General features: G+C 42.5%; 1 protein-coding gene across 1 annotated transcript; it reads right to left on the bottom strand.

Annotated features, from left to right (window-relative positions):
- Window positions 1-7,222: 7,222 nt before the first annotated feature.
- LOC139376796 (neuromedin U receptor 1b) lies at window positions 7,223-8,863 on the bottom strand. The gene is made up of 2 exons (XM_071119725.1): window positions 7,987-8,863; window positions 7,223-7,632 (listed from the first exon to the last, which is right to left on the bottom strand). The coding sequence occupies exons 1-2, from the start codon at window positions 8,861-8,863 to the stop codon at window positions 7,223-7,225; spliced, it is 1,287 nt and encodes a 428-aa protein (XP_070975826.1).
- Between the last annotated feature and the right edge of the window lie 9,709 nt (window positions 8,864-18,572).

An 18,572-nucleotide genomic window follows, 5' to 3' on the forward strand; every position in this document is an offset into this window, starting at 1 on the left:
TTCCACTTCATGATTGTGTCCCACTTGTTGTTGATTCTTCACAAAAAAATACAGTTTTATATCTTTATGTTTGAAGCCTGAAATGTGGCAAAAGGTCGCAAAGTTCAAGGGGGCCGAATACTTTCGCAAGGCACTGTATGTCACAACACGTGTAAATATATTGGTCATGACAGTGGTATGACGGTGTCATAACATGTTATGGCGCTTGGTGTCAAGTAAAGTGTTTCCATTATTGTTTTGTGTCACAGTTGTCTTACGAAGAGATTAGCATTGTGCGTTGTATTTTTGAATAAAGTTGTAATTTGTTTTTAGTATAGTGTTGTGTCCAATAAATTATTATTCTATAATGTTAACCCAACATCAACTCTTTATATAACATTTGTAAAACTTCAAACCTGATGAATTCACAGCTGAAAGGTTTTCTCTACAATAATTGTCATATCCCAAAGCCAGTCTGATTTCAGAGCTAAACATAGTATAATCAGCTGTAACCAAGGTGATCAGTGATCTTCAGGATGCACAAAAAAGAGCATTGCGTATCACTTTGTATTGACTACCTGAAAGTTTTCGACGTTGTTGACCATGCCCTGCTGTTGCATAGACAACAGAAAATAAGTTTAAAGATAGTCAGTCAGTCAGTCAGTCAGTCAGTCAGCGATGCACAAAGTAATCAGCAATATTGGGTTGATTTCCACAACAACTAAGAGCGTTGCCAGATTGAACTTCTCCGCTGTTTCCGGTCCCGCAGCCATTATATATGCAGATACACTCAAGGATTATCACAAAGTATGCGCTCATCTGTAACATCTTTGGTGCTGCTTGTGGCAACGTCATATCGCTGAGTAAAACAAAGATCAACAAAGATAAGGACAAGATGCAGGACTCGATGGTCTAACAATACTAATGTCTGCAAACCGGGTGGAGGTGGGAGCATGTGAACAATGGGTACAAATATATATTTTTTTTATTTGACCTTTTATTTAACTAGGCAAGTCAGTTAAGAAGAACAATTCTTATTTTCAATGACGACCTAGGAACAGTGCCTATTCAGGGGCAGAATGACAGATTTGTACCTTGTCTGCTCTGGGATTTGAACTTGCAAGCTTTCGGTTACTAGTCCAACGCTCTAACCACGAGGCTACCCTGCCGCCCCAAAACTATGAGAACATTGGTTTTCTCAAAGTTGCTGGGATGCCACGTGCCTGATTTTTATTAGTACATTTGTAACAACCTAACCATTTAGAAACTTCGATCAAATAAGACTTGCATCTAAAACTTCATTCTATTGACCAATTTTGACACTCCCATTGACCTCCATACAAACATTCCCACTTCCACTGGTTAGTGCCAGAGGTGTAGAGGCAAAGCGAGAGAGTTCACTCCACGCTAAATCTGTCCACGTTAAGCAGATAATTCATTATTAAACAAGTGAAGAGTGTTTGTTTGTATGTGTGGCAATGAGAGTTGAATTTAATCAAGAAGGCAATTCATTTTTATTTTGATACGTGAGGCTTATTTTAGCTAATAGAAGTTTCATAGAGGTTGTTATCAGAACAGCCTTAATTTGTTGTGGCATGGACTGAACAAGGTGTCGAAAGCGTTCCATAGGGATGCTGGCCCATGTTGACTCCAATGCTTCCCACAGTTGTGCCAAGTTGACTGGATGTCCTTTGGGTGGTGGACCATTTTTGATACACTGGAAACTGTTGTGTGTGAAACCCAGCAGTGTTGCAGTTATTGACTCAAACTGGTGCGCCTGGCACCTACTATCATACCCCGTTCAAAGGCACTTACATTTTGGGGTTTTGCCAATTCACCATCTGAATGGCACACATAAACAATCCATGTCTCAAGGCTTTAAAATCCTTCTTTAACCCGTCTCCTCTCCTTCATCTACACTGATTTGAAGTGGATTTAACAGGTGACATCAATAAGGGATCATAGCTTTCACCTGGTCAGTCTGTCATGGAAAGAGCAGGTGTTCCTAATATTTTATACACTAGATGAGGCGCTGAGTTTGACATGTGTTGTGTGGCCATCTAGTGGAGATGAATCATTAGCACTGGCCTAGGTATACTTTGCAAAGTGTCCCACAGAGAGAGATATTTTGAAATATGCAATCCTCTTACTTTTCTGTACATCAGGACAGGTATTTTTATATTTTCCCATAAATGTACAGGTATACTAATCAGTAACTTATTATTATAAAACAAATACAACTGTCCTGTAGGTCTATAGCCTGCCACTGGAAAATAGGCTAATTAGATGCATCACAACTATATTGTTTGTCTGCCTCACCTACTACCCAAGTAGACTGGACATCACAAACACTTCACTTGCTACACATTGAAATTTAAAATGAGGGTTAATGTCAAAATGATTTATTTAAAATGTATGCAGGTGTGTGATGGGGAGCGCATGGGCCCCCGGAGTTTGTGGGACCCTCCACCTTCCGGGGGTTGCAAGGGTTTCCACTATGGCAGTGATGGTACCCCCTAATCCTAATATTAGGGGGTACCATCACTGGTACTTACAGAAAACGTTTGACCTCTGTCATTGCCAACAAAGGGTATATAACAAAGTATTGAGAAACTTTTGTTATTGACCAAATACTTATTTTCCACCATAATTTGCAAATAAATTCATTAAAAATCCTACAATGTGATTTTCTGGAATTGTTTTTCTCATTTAGTCCGTCATAGTTGAAGTGTAGACCTCCACAAGTCTGGTTTATCCTTCGGAGTAATTTCCAAACGCCTGAAGGTACCACGTTCATCTGTAAAAACAATAGTACGCAAGTATAAACACCATGGGACCACGCAGCCGTCATACCGCTCAGGAAGGAGATGCGTTCTGTCTCCTAGAGATGAACATTTGTGGGCAGAACTGAAAAAGTGTGTGCGAGCAAGGAGGCCAACCAATTTGACTCAGTTACACCAGCTCTGTCAGGAGGAATGGGCCAAATTTCACCCTACTTATTGTGGGAAGCTTGTGGAAGGCTACCTGAAACATTTGACACAAGTTAAACAATTTAAAGGCAATGTTACCAAATACTAATTGAGTGTGTGTAAGCTTCTTACCAACTGGGAATGTGATGAAAGAAATAAAAGCTGAAATAAATCATTCTCTCTACTATTATTCTGACATTTCACATTCTTAAAATAAAGTGGTGATCCTAACTGACCTGAGACAGGGAATTTTTACTAGGATTAAATGTCAGGAATTGTGGAAAAACTGAGTTTAAATGTATTTGGAGATATATATTTTAGTTTGTAATTAAAAGTCTGGCTACATTTCCAGGCGCCTCTCCCTCATGTTAGCATCAGTTTTGACATGACCGACTATACACAGACTATCACCTACACTTAATTATTTATGTACATTTAAATGCCTTAACATAATAGCTAGTTTTTTTTTCTTCAGTTTTCAAATACATTTAATATGATATTTTTGCTAGTTGCCTGGCAAATTGGGCACATCTTAAAAGCCAAATGGCCTTGCCCCTAAAATCACAAAATTACAGGCCTGGTTTCTATGCGATCGCATGACACGCTTGCTTGTATTATGTCTGCGTTAAACTACTCATAAGGTATGATAACCCCAGATTCTTCCTTTGGAGGTGTGTCTTAGAGTTGTGAAGGATGACCATATATGGACATCTTAACTCAGAGGCATGCAACCTACTGACTTGAATAGATTGTTTTATTTTATGTATTGAGGTGTTATATTAAAGCGTAATGCTGCGTGGGTTTACACACAGAGTGGATGTGATGCCAAAGGGGTTAGAAGCCACACACATAATGTATTTTCATTATCACGTGCCTTACATTGGTGGTGTGCTTTAAAATTCTTTGAGGTGCTGTTTATTTCATAGAGTGCAGAGGGTTCTGGTAGAATGTTTTATAAATACGTTTTTCCAGCCACCCGGGGCCGAGAATAGCCCTGTTGGCACTAATAATGTAAACAGAGAAGCTCAAAGAAAATCTTCATCCCAGCTCCTCTCGTATACCCTTCTCACCCCCTTTTACAATGCCAAACTCTACTGTACCGTGCAGGCTCTGATGTTTTCCTTTCATGTTGTCTTCTCCAGCATTGTTTCAGCAATTATGTTGGATGTCTGACCAGGCCACACAATACAGTTGGGCACAGCTCAGTAGTGTGAAAGGGTAGCTGATGGCTCTTTCTTGTGGGCACCAAGCAAGTTGATTGTAAAAGTCTGATTCAAAGATCTCTGGTTTTTACCAGGCTTACAAGAACCCTTCCATGTATAGCGATTTGAAGATAAAAATCTAATTTGAAGAAAGTTCTCTCTTCGGCACTGAGAACATTCTTTCCTCACCACAGAAGTTTTGATGAGCGTAGGTTTATAGACCGTACAATGACAGCAGAATCTTGATGGTGCCCTGGTGAATCCATTGCCTCCGCAATGTCTAAAATAAGCCTGCTTGAATATGTGAACGAGATACCTAATATTCTCCCTAAAAGAGTATTATTTTCTGCTTGCTTATGGAGGTTTAAGCTTCCGGGGTTAGAAGTAAATTCATAACAGTGATGTTCAGCCAATCACATTTAGCCGAAAGTGATTAACTTTAGCCAGTTCATTGTGTGATTGGTTATTGCTATCTCACTGTGATGGTATTGCCTCTGGCCCATGAGTCTCGTAGACAGGACATAGCTTTAACTTTCAGCTTTAAACCTTCTGGAGTTGGTACCTGTCAATCAATAAAACTGGCGTTCAGTGTGTGCAGTCTTTAAGATGAGCAACTTCAGCCAGTTGATGACAGAGACAGAGAGAATATCGCCTCTGGCACTTACATTTCCAATTTCCTGAACTCTTAACAATGTGTAGTACACAGACTATACTTTAGTGCTGTTTTACAGGTTTACTTCATCGATGTGTTTTTGTTCTTGCTGCTGCTGTCTGTATTTGATGTGAGGTCATCATTGTCAATGAGAGTTTGTTTTCAACTTACCTGGGAAAATAAAGGTTAAAATTATTATGAAACAAATAAATATAATTAATCATGGTATCTCCATGGACATCATATGACTATAATAATTATGATAAACTACTAATAGATTGTGATCATTTTCTTAACCAGGTTACACTTCTCTTTGTCAAACCACTGACGGAGCACGCTATCGCCAGACAAAAACTAGCAAACTTCCACAGCTACACCTGCACTGTGTTTCAATGCCATTGGTTTTGGCTTCATTGTTATATTTGTTATTAAATTCCTAGGTCACCTCAACTTGTGCCAGACGCACATTTTCATCATTATCCGTAACTTGCGCTGGACTCCTATTGTAATTCCCCCAGGGACTGTGTGGATTTCTGAAGTTCGCTCCACACACACATCTGAGTGGTAAGTATTCTGCCCCAGAGCACAGTGAAGCCAGACGAGGCAGTCGGTGGAGTCATTACCCCAGATGGCTCAGGGTAAAAAGTCATAATCCCGGGAACTTTGGGACATTTTATATTGTGTCCTCGGTCATTCAACCAGACGGACTGTGAATCTGAGATGCCACGATCGGTGTTGTCGTTAGCTAGAAAGCGAATAAAGAAGTGTTGATTAGGAGAGTAGAAAGTCAGCAGAGCCGTCACTAGACTCATTATCCGGATGGATCCGGGTCAAATGTAATAATGGGGAAGTGTGTGAGATTCCTGCTGCGCTGTTCACTCAGAGCTGTCATTCAAACAGAGAGATTGTGAATATAATTAGCTATTCCTATATTAAATGAAATATTCTCAATGGCACACAGAGAAAGCTCAAGAGATTCGTCTTGAAGAAATGTGTTCCTATTAGATTGGCTTTATAATATCCCCACAATTTTTTCTATCAAATGTCAATTATACTGTTGCAATTGAAACCGATTTTTCATGTAGATTTGTCATGCAGCTCGTCAGTAAAACCATTGTTTTCCTAAATAATGTTCAGATTTTACAGTAGGCTACTTAAAAGCAACATAACACATGAATTAGTATTCTATAAAAAAAAATCAAGTCCTTTCTGAACCCACATGACAACATGACAGGTTACATCTAATATATCATCTAGAACTATATATTTTCATAAGTGTTTTTGAATGGTCTCTTGAGACGTTATGGGAGCATGCAAGTGATGACTAAATACTGTATGATTTAACTTCTGTTTAGCAATGGAAATGTACGTGATGCTGAAACCTTCTAAAATATTAATTTGAAATCAGTTTCAGGAATAAAACAATTGCAGTTTTCAGAAAGCACTTGTTGAAGCAGTACTGTGCATTGTGGAGCATTACTAAAAAGGCACACGGCATTTGTTTAGCATACGTATTTACTTACTGCTGATGGAAATCCTGCCCCTTTTCCATTTCTGTGTCATGACATTTCTATCTCCCATATACTTTCAATACTGCCTGTGATATACATTCATAGTGAGTGGGATTTTGATAGTGTACAATAACGCATGGAAGAAGACAGTTTCAATTTAATCGTGTCTCCTGAAACATATGAACAGAATAAGATCAGTATTATATTAATAAGCTATTTTACAAAGCTGGGTATCGTTTCTTTTTCAAAATAAGCTTTTATAAATAATGTGTTCAATCTGAATATTAATATCCGGTTGAAGAACACTTTCATCTGCACAGAATAAACATTTGAATATCCCACATATAACTAATTGTATGTGTGTGTGGGAAAACCATTTTAAATTCAAAGTCGAAGGACTACACTTTATTACTTTCTCTCTATCCACTCTGGCTGTACACAGTCGCTGGTTGATGTTTATTGAGATGTCGTGTTCTGGAGGCAGAGCTAAGCGATTTCCACTAGATGGGCCGGCTGCAAAGTCAAAATTGGCTATATGTTAGGGTTAGGCATAAGATTAGCAGGGTGGTTAGGGTTAGGTTTAAAATCTGATTTTGTGGCTGTGCCAACTAGTGTCTACTCTACAAAGCTGCCTTCAGTACGAGTCATCCCAATAAATACCTACCTGCTACACATTCAATCAGTGATCGATTTAATAATCTTGTTACATTTTGGTACCTCATCCTGGTTAATTTTGGTATCGCCACTTTAAATCCAAAGTCTAGGGCAAAACTTCAACTTCAACTCTGTTGCTTTCCATCCAAACTCTCGCTGTACACGTTCAATCAGCTACACATTTTCTCATTTTGGTACCCAATCTTAGTTAATGTTTATACATTGTTTTGGTACCCCCACTTCATCACCCTCTATCTAATCAGGGCTTGTATTGCCATATACATGCTGGCCGTGGGGGTTTACGTACACATTCTGCTCCTCTCTGTCTGGGGTGATTCTCTCTGGGGTCCCATTATTTTGCGGCTTCTCATAGACGATACTACGTAGGGTCATTTGGGTGCTACGGGCGTTCAGCATGCGCACGTCGCCGCCACAGAGGCCGGAGCGACACGTGATCTGCTGGAACATCTCCCGGAAGCGGGTGGACATGAGGTTGTAGAGGATGGGGTTGACCGCCGAGCTGAGGTAGAAGAAGACCCCAGAGACGACGTGGACGTACTCAAAGACCAGGTGGTGGTGGCCAGTCCAGGAGTTTATGAAGCTCCACATGAGACGGTCAATGTGGAAGGGAGCCCAGCAGATGCCAAAAACAATCACCAGTACGCCTGCATAGACAGTTGGACAGACAAGACAAGACATCTGCAGACTTTGAGAGCAAGAGCAACGTTTAAGTGACAATGAACATGTTTAGAAACTAATCTTTTGGTTTGTACTTTAGCACATTTTAAGTCCCAATTCAAAAAAATATTGGTCTATAATTTGTCGCATTTCCAGAACATCTTATCTTCTGAGAGCAAGAGCAATGGTTAAGTAACAACAGACATGTTTAGGAACGGTTGTACTTCAGCAAATAATTTTAAATCCCTATTCAATAGAGAGATCGGTCTGTAATCTGTAATTTCCTGGACATCTCCTCTCTACCCTTCAGGCACTATAGAGAAAGTGGATGAGGAACTCACAAAGCATCTTGGTGACTTGTCTGTGGCGCGCCCTCTGCTGGTGCCTGCAGTGGCGATCAGGACCAAAACCCTGCCCGATCCCGACCCCCTGCATGCCCCTCTCCATCCTGAGCTGCAGGCCGATGCGCAGGTACAGCACAGTGATGGTGAGCATAGGCATCAGGAAGAAGACCAGCGTGGTCACTTGAATAATCAGGTTGTACATCCACATGGGCTTGACCATCATGCAGACGGCCGACTCTGGGAATTGGCGGCCAAATCGAGGCCTCAACACGGCCAAACCGTGGAGGCTGGTGTTTGGCATGGCGCACACCATGGACATGACCCACAGCATCAGGATGACACGCTTGGCATGGGCGTGCGTGGCCACGTGCTTGACTTTCAACGGGTGTAACACGGCGATGTAGCGCTCCACGCTCAGTGCCGTTACATTGAGAATGGAGGCAAAGCAGACCGTCTCAAACAGGAAGGTCTTGAAGTAACAGCCACCAGCGCCGAACAGGAACGGGTAGTTGCTCCACATCTCGTAGAGTTCCAACGGCATACCCAGGACTAGGACCAGTAAGTCGGACACGGCCAGACTGAACAGGTAGTAATTAGTTGGCGTCCGCATCACCTTGTAGCGCACAATGACGGCGCAGGTGAGCACGTTACCTAACACTCCCACAGCGAAGATGATGAGGAAGGTAATGCAAACCGGCAGGAAAACAGGCGACCGCTGGAAGCCTAGAAACTTCTCCAGGTACTGACTCCGATTCAGGCACATGTCCCCCATGTCATCAGCACTGACGTTGCCCAGGGCCCAGGACACATTCCAACCAAGCTGGTCAGGAGTGGTGGCAGGCAGACCCAGAGAGGAACAGTTATACTGAGCCATTGGTTTATGGGGACACAACACCTGAGGGGGAGAATGGAAATAATAGGAATGGAATGTTTTGCTTGGTTCAGTGTAGGTGACAGTTTAGCTGCAGTCTGAACAAACAACATTTGTCAGTTGGTGATTATGACCGTGACCTATTACGTGCATGCTCATATGTCAGTCATATGTCACAATGAGGGTGTCTTGGATCGCTTCTGAATTCATCCCAGTCATCAGCAAATGAGCATTGGGGTAGGTACTCTATGTCTAATATCAATGTGTGTGCAATTACAATGCTAATTCCAGGAAATGTTATCTAACATACAAGTTTGGTGTAATTGAATGGTTTGCCTTGTGTGGTAGGTTTTTGTGGGTTTTGACACTTATGTAGGTGTCATAACCAGGTTATAAAATATCACAATATACTGTATGGCACAACATTAACATGTACATTTTATTCAATAAAACGTCTGTGTGAAAACAGTGTTACAATGTTATTTACGACAGGCTATGACAGCTGTTATGACATGGTTATGAGGTGTTATGACGCAGCCTCGCTTTAGCGACCTAGTCATCTAGCTAACGTTAGCCACAACAAATTGGGACTCGTAACATGTCATACTTATTTGTAAATTCGTAAGATATTGTACGAATTGCAATTCGAAAAAAATATAACTGGAATTGTAATTCGGGAACATATTATACAAAATGTGTGATGGACATCCACAAATTAATACATACCATATGAAACTTGACATATCTTACTAAGTGGAGTGTCTCGGATTTACACTGCCGTTCAAAAGTTTGGGGTCACTTAGAAACATCCTTGTTTTCCATGAAAACATACATGAAATGAGTTGCAAAATGAAGAGGAAATATAGTCAAGACGTTGACAAGGTTATAAATAAAAAAATAAAAATTGAAATAATAAAGTCCTTCAAACTTTGCTTTCATCAAATAATCCTCCATTGGCAGCAATTACAGCCTTGCAGACCTTTGGCATTCTAGTTGTGAATTTGTTGAGGTAATCTGAAGAGATTTCAGCCCCATGCTTCCTGAAGCCCCTCCCACAAGTTTGATTGGCTTGATGGGCACTTCCATCACCATATGGTCAAGCTGCTCCCACAACAGCTCAATAGGGTTGAGATCCGGTGACTGTGCCAGTCACTCCATTATAGACAGAATACCAGCTGACTGCTTCTTCCCTAAATAGTTCTTGCATAGTTTGGAGCTGTGCCTTGAGTTATTGTCCTGTTGTAGGAGGAAATTGGCTCCAATTAAGCGCTGTCCACAGAGTTATACCCTTCCTTCTTCAAGATCCCTTTTACCCTGTGCAAATCTCCCACTTTACCACCACCAAAGCACCCTCAGACCATCACATTGCCTCCACCATGCTTGACAGATGGCATCAAGCACTCCTCCAGCATCTTTTCATTTTTTCTACATCTCACGAATGTTCTTCTTTGTGATCCGAACACCTCAAACTTAGATTCGTCTGTCCATAACACTTTTTTCCAATCTTTCTCTGTCCAGTGTTTGTGTTCTTTTGCCCATCTTTAATCTTTTATTTTTATTGGGAAGTTTGAGATATGGCTTTTTCTTTGCAACTCTGCCTTGAAGACCAGCATCCCGGAGTCTCCTCTTCACTGTTGATGTTGAGACTGGTGTTTTGCGGGTACTATTTAATGAAGCTGCCAGTTGAGAACTTGAGGCATCTGTTTCTCAAACTGGACACTAATGTACTTGTCCTCTTGCTCAGTTGTGCACCAGGGCCTTCCACTCCTCTTTTTAATCTGGTTAGAGCCAGTTTGCGTTCTGTGAAGGGAGTACTACACGGCGTTGTATGAGATCTTCAGTTTCTTGGCAATTTCTCTTATGGAATAGCCTTCATTTCACAGAATGACTGGGATTAACTTGGATTAGCTAACACAATGTGCCATTGGAACACAAGGGATGGTTGCTGATAATGGGTCTCTGTACGCCTATGTAGATATTCCATTAAAAATAATTTAGTAGTCATGTACAACATTAACAATGTCTACACTGTATTTCTGATCAATTTTATTATTATTTTAATGGACAAAAAATGTGCTTTTCTTTAAAAAACAAGGACATTTCTAAATGACCCCAAACTTTTGAGCTGTAGTGTACCTACAGAATAATACGTAGCTAAGCTTCAAATAAAGTGTTATCGATTTCTTTTATTTTTTATGATTTCTCCATATTTCATTGTTGCCCATAATACAGGTTGAAACTGATTTAATATCCAAAGATTACAAACGTGTTACCCTCAGGGGTTTTACAAATTTACCCTCAGGGTTTTACAAATGCATGTTACAATTTTTTTTCATGAACAACAGAACACGGTTTGATTGAATCAAGTGGCACAGTAGATACATTTTGGAGGAGCCATTAACTTGTGATTGCATACCTCTTCTGTAATGTGATGCCTTGCTATGCCCTCATCCATTTAGAAAACCTTTCATGCACCAACCAATGTACTGGAGGGAGCAAAAAAATGATACTTTTTTACTGACATAAAAGGAACAGAATTGTTTATTTGCTTTCCCATTAAAATGTTGTTGTTTTTATGAGTTATGCTACATTTCATACTGAATGAATATACCAAATTGGCGCTAGTGTTGTATTTTCCTCTTCCAGGTGAGATTGATTGATTTCAGATTTTCTGGTCTGTAGCAGGAAGATATAACCTTTCATGAATACATCTTATCTCTCTAATATAACTTTGCTAACACACATTGCAAAATGTAACACAGGAACCAAGCTCGCATGATGGTTAATTCTTGCATGAGAACTTGTGTTGGCTCACAGGAGACCTCAGTTATATTGGTGGCGTGACCTGGTTCTCCTGGCAGTGTTAGCCTTCTGTGCTAAAGCCAATGTCCCAGACAAGGTTACTCATCACATGCACTTGGTTCACCAGACTGAACAAAAATATAAACGCAACATGTAAAGTGTTGTTCCCATGTTTCATGAGCTGAAATAAAAGAGCCCAAAAATGTTCCATATGCACAAAAGGCTTATTTTGTACACCTGCTCCCCCTCCCTGACGCTCGAAAGCGCCAGGCTCCCCAGCATTACGCTCTCCTGCCACCATCATTACGCACACCTGCCTTCCCCCATCACGCGCATCAGCAATTATTGGACTCACCTGGACTCAATCACCTGTGTCATTACCTCCCCTATATATGTCTGTTCCCAAGCTCTGTTCCCCGCTTCAGGATTAATTGTAGCATGTCGTTGTGTTACCCATGTGCTAACGCTGTTCCTGGCTGGTTCAATGTCTGTTCCTTATTTAAATGTTGACTCCCCGTACCAGCTCCTCTACTACAGCATCGGTTCTTACAGAATCCGTAAGCCATCAAATGAAGCATCGGGGAGTGCTGGCTTTTCGGTTGGTGGTGACATCGGGTCTGGGGGGGAGTCGCCGATGGAACTGGGGGTGCTTAAGCCACGTCCTAGCTGTCTCGGGGTTTTCTTGTCCCGGTTGGCTCTGCAGGCGCCCATCCCACGTAAGGCCTAAGCCAGATCACTAGGGTTTTACGTCTCAGCCGGCTCACCAGGCGTCTACACGTTAGCCGGCTCATCAGGGTTCCATGTTCCAGTGGGATTGTCAGGCTGTCATGCCTCAACCGGGTCGTCAGGCTCCCATGCCTCAGCTGGTTTGTCTGGCTTTTACACCCCAACCAGCTTGTCCAGGCCTTCGCCAGGTGGGACGCCAGGCAGTGCCACTAGAGGGTGGGATACTGTCACAACTGCTCCCTCTCCCCCTCCCTGATGCTCGAAGGTACCAGGCTCCCCAGCATTACGCTCTCCTGCCATCATCATTACGCACACCTGCCCCCCCCCCCCCCGTCACGCGTATCAGCAATTATTGGACTCACCTAGACTCAATCACCTGTGTCATTACCTCCCCTATATACAGTGGGGAGAACAAGTATTTGATACACTGCCGATTTTGCAGGTTTTCCTACTTACAAAGCATGTAGAGGTCTGTAATTTTTATCATAGGTACACTTAAACTGTGAGAGACGGAATCTAAAACAAAAATCCAGAAAATCACATTGTATGATTTTTAAGTAATTAATTTGCATTTTATTACATGACATAAGTATTTGATCACCTACCAACCAGTAAGAATTCCGGCTCTCACAGACCTGTTAGTTTTTCTTTAAGAATCCCTCCTGTTCTCCACTCATTACCTGTATTAACTGCACCTGTTTGAACTCGTTACCTGTATAAAAGACACCTGTCCACACACTCAATCACAGTTGAAGTGTACCTATGATACAAATTACAGACCTCTACATGCTTTGTAAGTAGGAAACACTGCCGATTTTGCAGGTTATCAAATTCTTGTTCTCCCCACTGTATGTCTGTTCCCAAGCTCTGTTCCCGGCTTCATGATTAATTGTTGTATGTCGTTGTGTTACCCGTGTGCTGATGCTGTTCCAGTCTTGTTCTGTATCTGTTCTTTATTTAAATGTGGACTCCGTGCCTGCTTCTCTTCTCCAGCATTGGTTCATACATTATTACTCTCAAATGTGGTGTACAAATTTGTTTACATGCCTGTTAGTAGTGAGCATTTCTCCTTTGCCAAGATAATCCATCCCCTGACAAGTGTGGCTTATCAAGAAGCTGATTAAACAGCATGATCATTACACAGGAGAACCTTGTGCTGGGGACAACAAAAGGCCATTCTAAAATGTGTAGATTTGTTACACAACACAATGCCACAGGTGTCTCAAGTTTTGAGGGAGTGTGCAATTGGCATACTGACTGCAGGAATGTCCACCAGTGCTGTTGCCAGAGAATGTAATGTTAATTTCTCAACCATAAGCCACCTCCATCATTTTAGAGAGTTTGGTACGTCCAAACGGCCTCACAACCGCAGACCACATGTATGGCGTCGTGTGGGCGAGAGGTTTGCTGATGTCAACGTTGTGAACAGAGTGCCCCATGATGGAGGTGGAGTTATGATATGGGCAGGCATAAGCTAAAGACAATGAACACAATTACACTTTATCGATGGCAATTTGAATGCACAGAAATACTGTGACTAGATCCTGAGGCCCATTGTCGTGCCTTTCATCCGCCACCATCACCTCATGTTTCAGCATGATAATGCACAGCCCCATGTCACAAGGATCTGTACACAATTCCTGGAAGTTGAAAATATCCCAGTTCTTCCATGGCCTGCATACTCACCAGACATGTCACCCATTGAGCATGTTTAGGATGCTCTGTATCAACGTGTAGGACAGCGTGTTCCAGTACCCGCCAATATCCAGCAACATCGTACAGCTATTGAAGAGGAGTGGGACAGCATTCCACAGGCCACAATCAACAGCCTGATCAACTCTATGCGAAGCCCATACTTATTTTTTATGGTACCTGTCATAAATCATCATTACACATTTTTCTAAACAAAGCTAAAAGATCCAAATGGATTGTGTCACTCCAAATAACCAATGTAAACTATAATAATCATAACAATGGTAACAATTCAGTTAAAATATTTGGCTCCAAACTGCCACGGATCCAACTGCATAAACACAGCCTGGACAAAGTCATGATTCATTCAAAACAACAACCTACTGCTCTCTCCCATCCAAATTCATATCAAGTTCAAGATAATTAGCTATGAGAGGTATTAAAATACATACATGAAAATGGATGTAAAAATATGACTATTCCCATATTATTTATACTGTATAAATGTATAAAGTATACTGGTCATTTTGACATTCTTTTAGCGATATAGGTACTATAAACAGTGTTGAACCCATAGCTGTATATATTTGGGAAAGTACAGTGGGCCTGTTTCTTGTCTTTGTCTAACAAGAAACACTAATGTACACTAATGCACCTATTTTATGGGCATTTGTTTATAATAAGCATTCATGGTAGTCATTGCAGAAATGCTCTTCCATAGTCATGTGCCATGGATGGAAAGACGGAAAACTTACCTTGTCCTTTTTAAATGTCCTCTTCTTATTTCTCTTCAGACACGGATGTATGTAAAGGAGAGGGAAAAATGTCGCAAATTGATGTTCGTCATTTGTCCTCCACTGCTTGGATTTCAACTTTGCAACGATGACATCCTCCTATACTTTACCGGTTAGGTTCCCCATGTTAAAATCTCCTGAACTGCCGGAGTGAAGACAAAGAGCGCTGCTCTCTCCTCTGTCTTCATGAATTGGAGAGCACCAAAAATAAAATCTCTCTCTCTCTATTTTTCTCTGGGAGAGTAAATGATGCTCAGCTCTCTGTCCTCCTCCTCCCTCCTCCTCCCTCTGGTCACATCCCCTATGTACATCTCCTAACTGCACCACACACCTTGTAAGATTGAGTCCTTGACCTGCAGTGAACCACTGACTGTGTCAATTGACATCTGATGTAGTGATGTTTGATAGAGCTTTTGTTCACAGTGGCAACCAATTTAAAAAAGGTTCAACTTTTATTACCCCACACGCACACACACACACACACGCACACGCACACACAGAGCCCGGCCCCAGTTAAAAGGGCAGTGTTGTCACACACAAAAATAGAGTTTACCTTGACAAGATGGCCTCTATTATTTTACCTCTTCAACACGTTGTCCAGGGTGAAAGCTAATGTTCCGACTAAATACTCACCCAATGACCGCTTCTATACAACAACAGCCAAATAAATAAACAAGAGAAGAAGACGTGAACTGTGAAACATCAATTGTGAACATGCTTAGAAAAAAGTTGTCTCTGTACTGCAAGCCCAATGTTCCTTTTTAAATATCACTTAAACACTCGTTTAAAACACCAGTATGCTGAGGTGATGTGGACATAATGTAACTGATACTTTAATATTACTCATATTTGGTGTGGCAGGTAGCCTAGTGGTTAGAGTGGAGGGGAGGTAGGAGGCCTAGTGGTTAGAGTGGAGGTTAGGTAGGTAGCCTAGTGGTTAGAGTGTAGGGGAGGTAGGAGGCCTAGTGGTTAGAGTGTAGGGGGGGCAGGTAGCCTAGGTTAGCCTAGTGGTTAGAGTGTAGGGGAGGCAGGTAGGTGGTTAGGTGGAGGGGAGGTAGGTAGCCTAGTGGTTAGAGTGGAGGGGAGGTAGGTAGCCTAGTGGTTAGAGTGGAGGGGAGGTAGGAGGCAGGTAGCCTAGTGGTTAGAGTGGAGGGGAGGTAGGTAGTGGTTAGAGTGGAGGGGAGGTAGGAGGCCTAGTGGTTAGAGTGGAGGTTAGGTAGGTAGCCTAGTGGTTAGAGTGTAGGGGAGGTAGGAGGCCTAGTGGTTAGAGTGTAGGGGGGGCAGGTAGCCTAGTGGTTAGAGTGGAGGGGAGGTAGGTAGCCTAGTGGTTAGAGTGTAGGGGAGGCAGGTAGCCTCGTGGTTAGAGTGGAGGGGAGGTAGGTAGCCTAGTGGTTAGAGTGGAGGGGAAGTAGGTAGCCTAGTGGTTAGAGTGGAGGGGAGGTAGGAGGCCTAGTGTTTAGAGTTGAGGGGAGGTAGGTAGCCTAGTGGTTAGAGTGGAGGGGAGGTAGGAGGCCTAGTGTTTAGAGTTGAGGGGAGGTAGGAGGCCTAGTGGTTAGAGTGGAGGGGAGGTAGGAGGCCTAGTGGTTAGAGTGGAGGGGAGGTAGGAGGCCTAGTGGTTAGAGTGGAGGGGAGGTAGGAGGCCTAGTGGTTAGAGTGGAGGGGAGGTAGGTAGCCTAGTGGTTAGAGTGGAGGGGAGGTAGGAGGCCTAGTGGTTAGAGTGTAGGGGAGGTAGGTAGCCTAGTGGTTAGAGTGGAGGGGAGGTAGGAGGCCTAGTGGTTAGAGTGGAGGGGAGGTAGGTAGCCTAGTGGTTAGAGTGTAGGGGAGGCAGGTAGCCTTGTGGTTAGAGTGGAGGGGAGGTAGGTAGCCTAGTGGTTAGAGTGGAGGTGAGGTAGGTAGCCTAGTGGTTAGAGTGTAGGGGAGGCAGGTAGCCTTGTGGTTAGAGTGGAGGGGAGGTAGGTAGCCTAGTGGTTAGAGTGGAGGTGAGGTAGGTAGCCTAGTGGTTAGAGTGGAGGTGAGGTAGGTAGCCTAGTGGTTAGAGTGTTGGGCCAGTAACTGAAACGTTGCTGGATCAAATCCCTGAGCTGACAAGGTAAAAATCTGTCGTTCTGCCCCTGAACAAGGCAGCTAACCTACTGTTCCCGGTAGGCCGTCGTTGTAAATAAGAATTTGTTCTTAACTGACTTGCCTAGTTAAATAAAGGTTCAATATAAAAAAGTAACAACATGTCGATAAAGTCAAGGTGTGTGAATACTTTCTGAATGCACTGTATCCTACTTATATTGTGTGACTGATAGGACTCTCTCAGCTGCAGGCTGCAGTGTCCTTCAGCATTCTCCGGCAGGAAAGTGAAGAAAATGTTTTGAGTGAACGAGGAAGGACAGGTACTGAAGGTTTCCTGAAAAGAACCCACTGAGATAGTTTGTGAGAGACATCTTCGATCACCGGATAACAATGAGGCCAGTGATGTTGTGGTAAAAAAAAGGTTTGGTGCTTAATTTAAAGTAACACTCCCCTATACATTCAATTCAATTTTTCAGATCGGTGGGAAAGAGATCACACAAAAGGCATTTACGTGCGTTTACCCTCCACTGAATGACACCTATTTATTTCACAACACAATGACATAGTTTGTGGGAGGCATGTCCAAGAAATTACATTTCTCTCACCACATCCTCAGTGCATGGGGTCTGATGTATAATGGTAGTCCTATTCCAACCATCACATTTCAAATTTAAAGGGATAGTTCGGATACCATGTTTATGTACTTGAATGCAGATTGAAGGAAGTTGCTAACTAGTATTAGCGCAATTGCTAGAGCTGTTCCTCTAGACTTCCAGTCATTGCGCTAATGCTAGTTAGCTTAGGTTCTAAAAAACTGCCTCTTAACCTCCTTCATATCAAATAACACATTTATTTGTCACATGCGCCGAATACAACAGGTCCTTCACCTTCCAGTGAAATGCTTACTTACAAGCCCCTAACCAACAATGCAGTTTTAAGAAAATACCCCCCAAAAAAGTAAGAGATAAGAAAAACAAATAATTAAGGAGCAGCAATAAATAACAATAGTGGTGCTTTATACCGGTACAGAGTCGAAGTGTCAATGTGCGGGGTCACCGGTGTCGAGGTAATTGAGGTAATTATGTACATGCAAGTAGGGTTATTAAAGTGGCTATGCATAGATAATAACAGAGAGTAGCAGTAGCGGAGGGGTGCAAATAGTCTAGATAGCTATTTGATTAGCTTTTCAGGAGTCTAATGGTTTGGGGGTATAAGCTGTTTAGATGCCCCTTGGAGCTAGACTTGGCGCTCCGGTACCGTTTTCCCGTGTGGTAGCAGAGAGAACAGTCTATGACAAGGGTGGCTGGAGTCTTTGACCATTTTAAGGGCCTTCCTCTGACACCGCCTGGTATTGAGGTCCTGGATGGCAGGAAGCTTGGCCCTAGTGATGTACTGGGCCATACGCTTAACCTTCTGTAGTGCCTTGCGGTCGGAGGCCGAGCAGTTGCCATACCAGGCAGTGATGCAACCCATCAGGATGCTCTCGATGATGCAGCTGTAAGAACTTTTGAGGATCTGAGGACCCATTCCAAATCTTTTCAGTCTCCTAAGGGGGAATAGGTTTTGTCGTGCCCTCTTTACGACTGTCTTGATGTGCTTGGACCATGTTAGTTTGTTGGTGATGTGGACGCCACGGT

The sequence above is a fragment of the Oncorhynchus clarkii genome, chromosome 20 (assembly GCF_045791955.1).
Source record: "Oncorhynchus clarkii lewisi isolate Uvic-CL-2024 chromosome 20, UVic_Ocla_1.0, whole genome shotgun sequence".
In the NCBI taxonomy this organism is placed as follows: domain Eukaryota; kingdom Metazoa; phylum Chordata; class Actinopteri; order Salmoniformes; family Salmonidae; genus Oncorhynchus; species Oncorhynchus clarkii.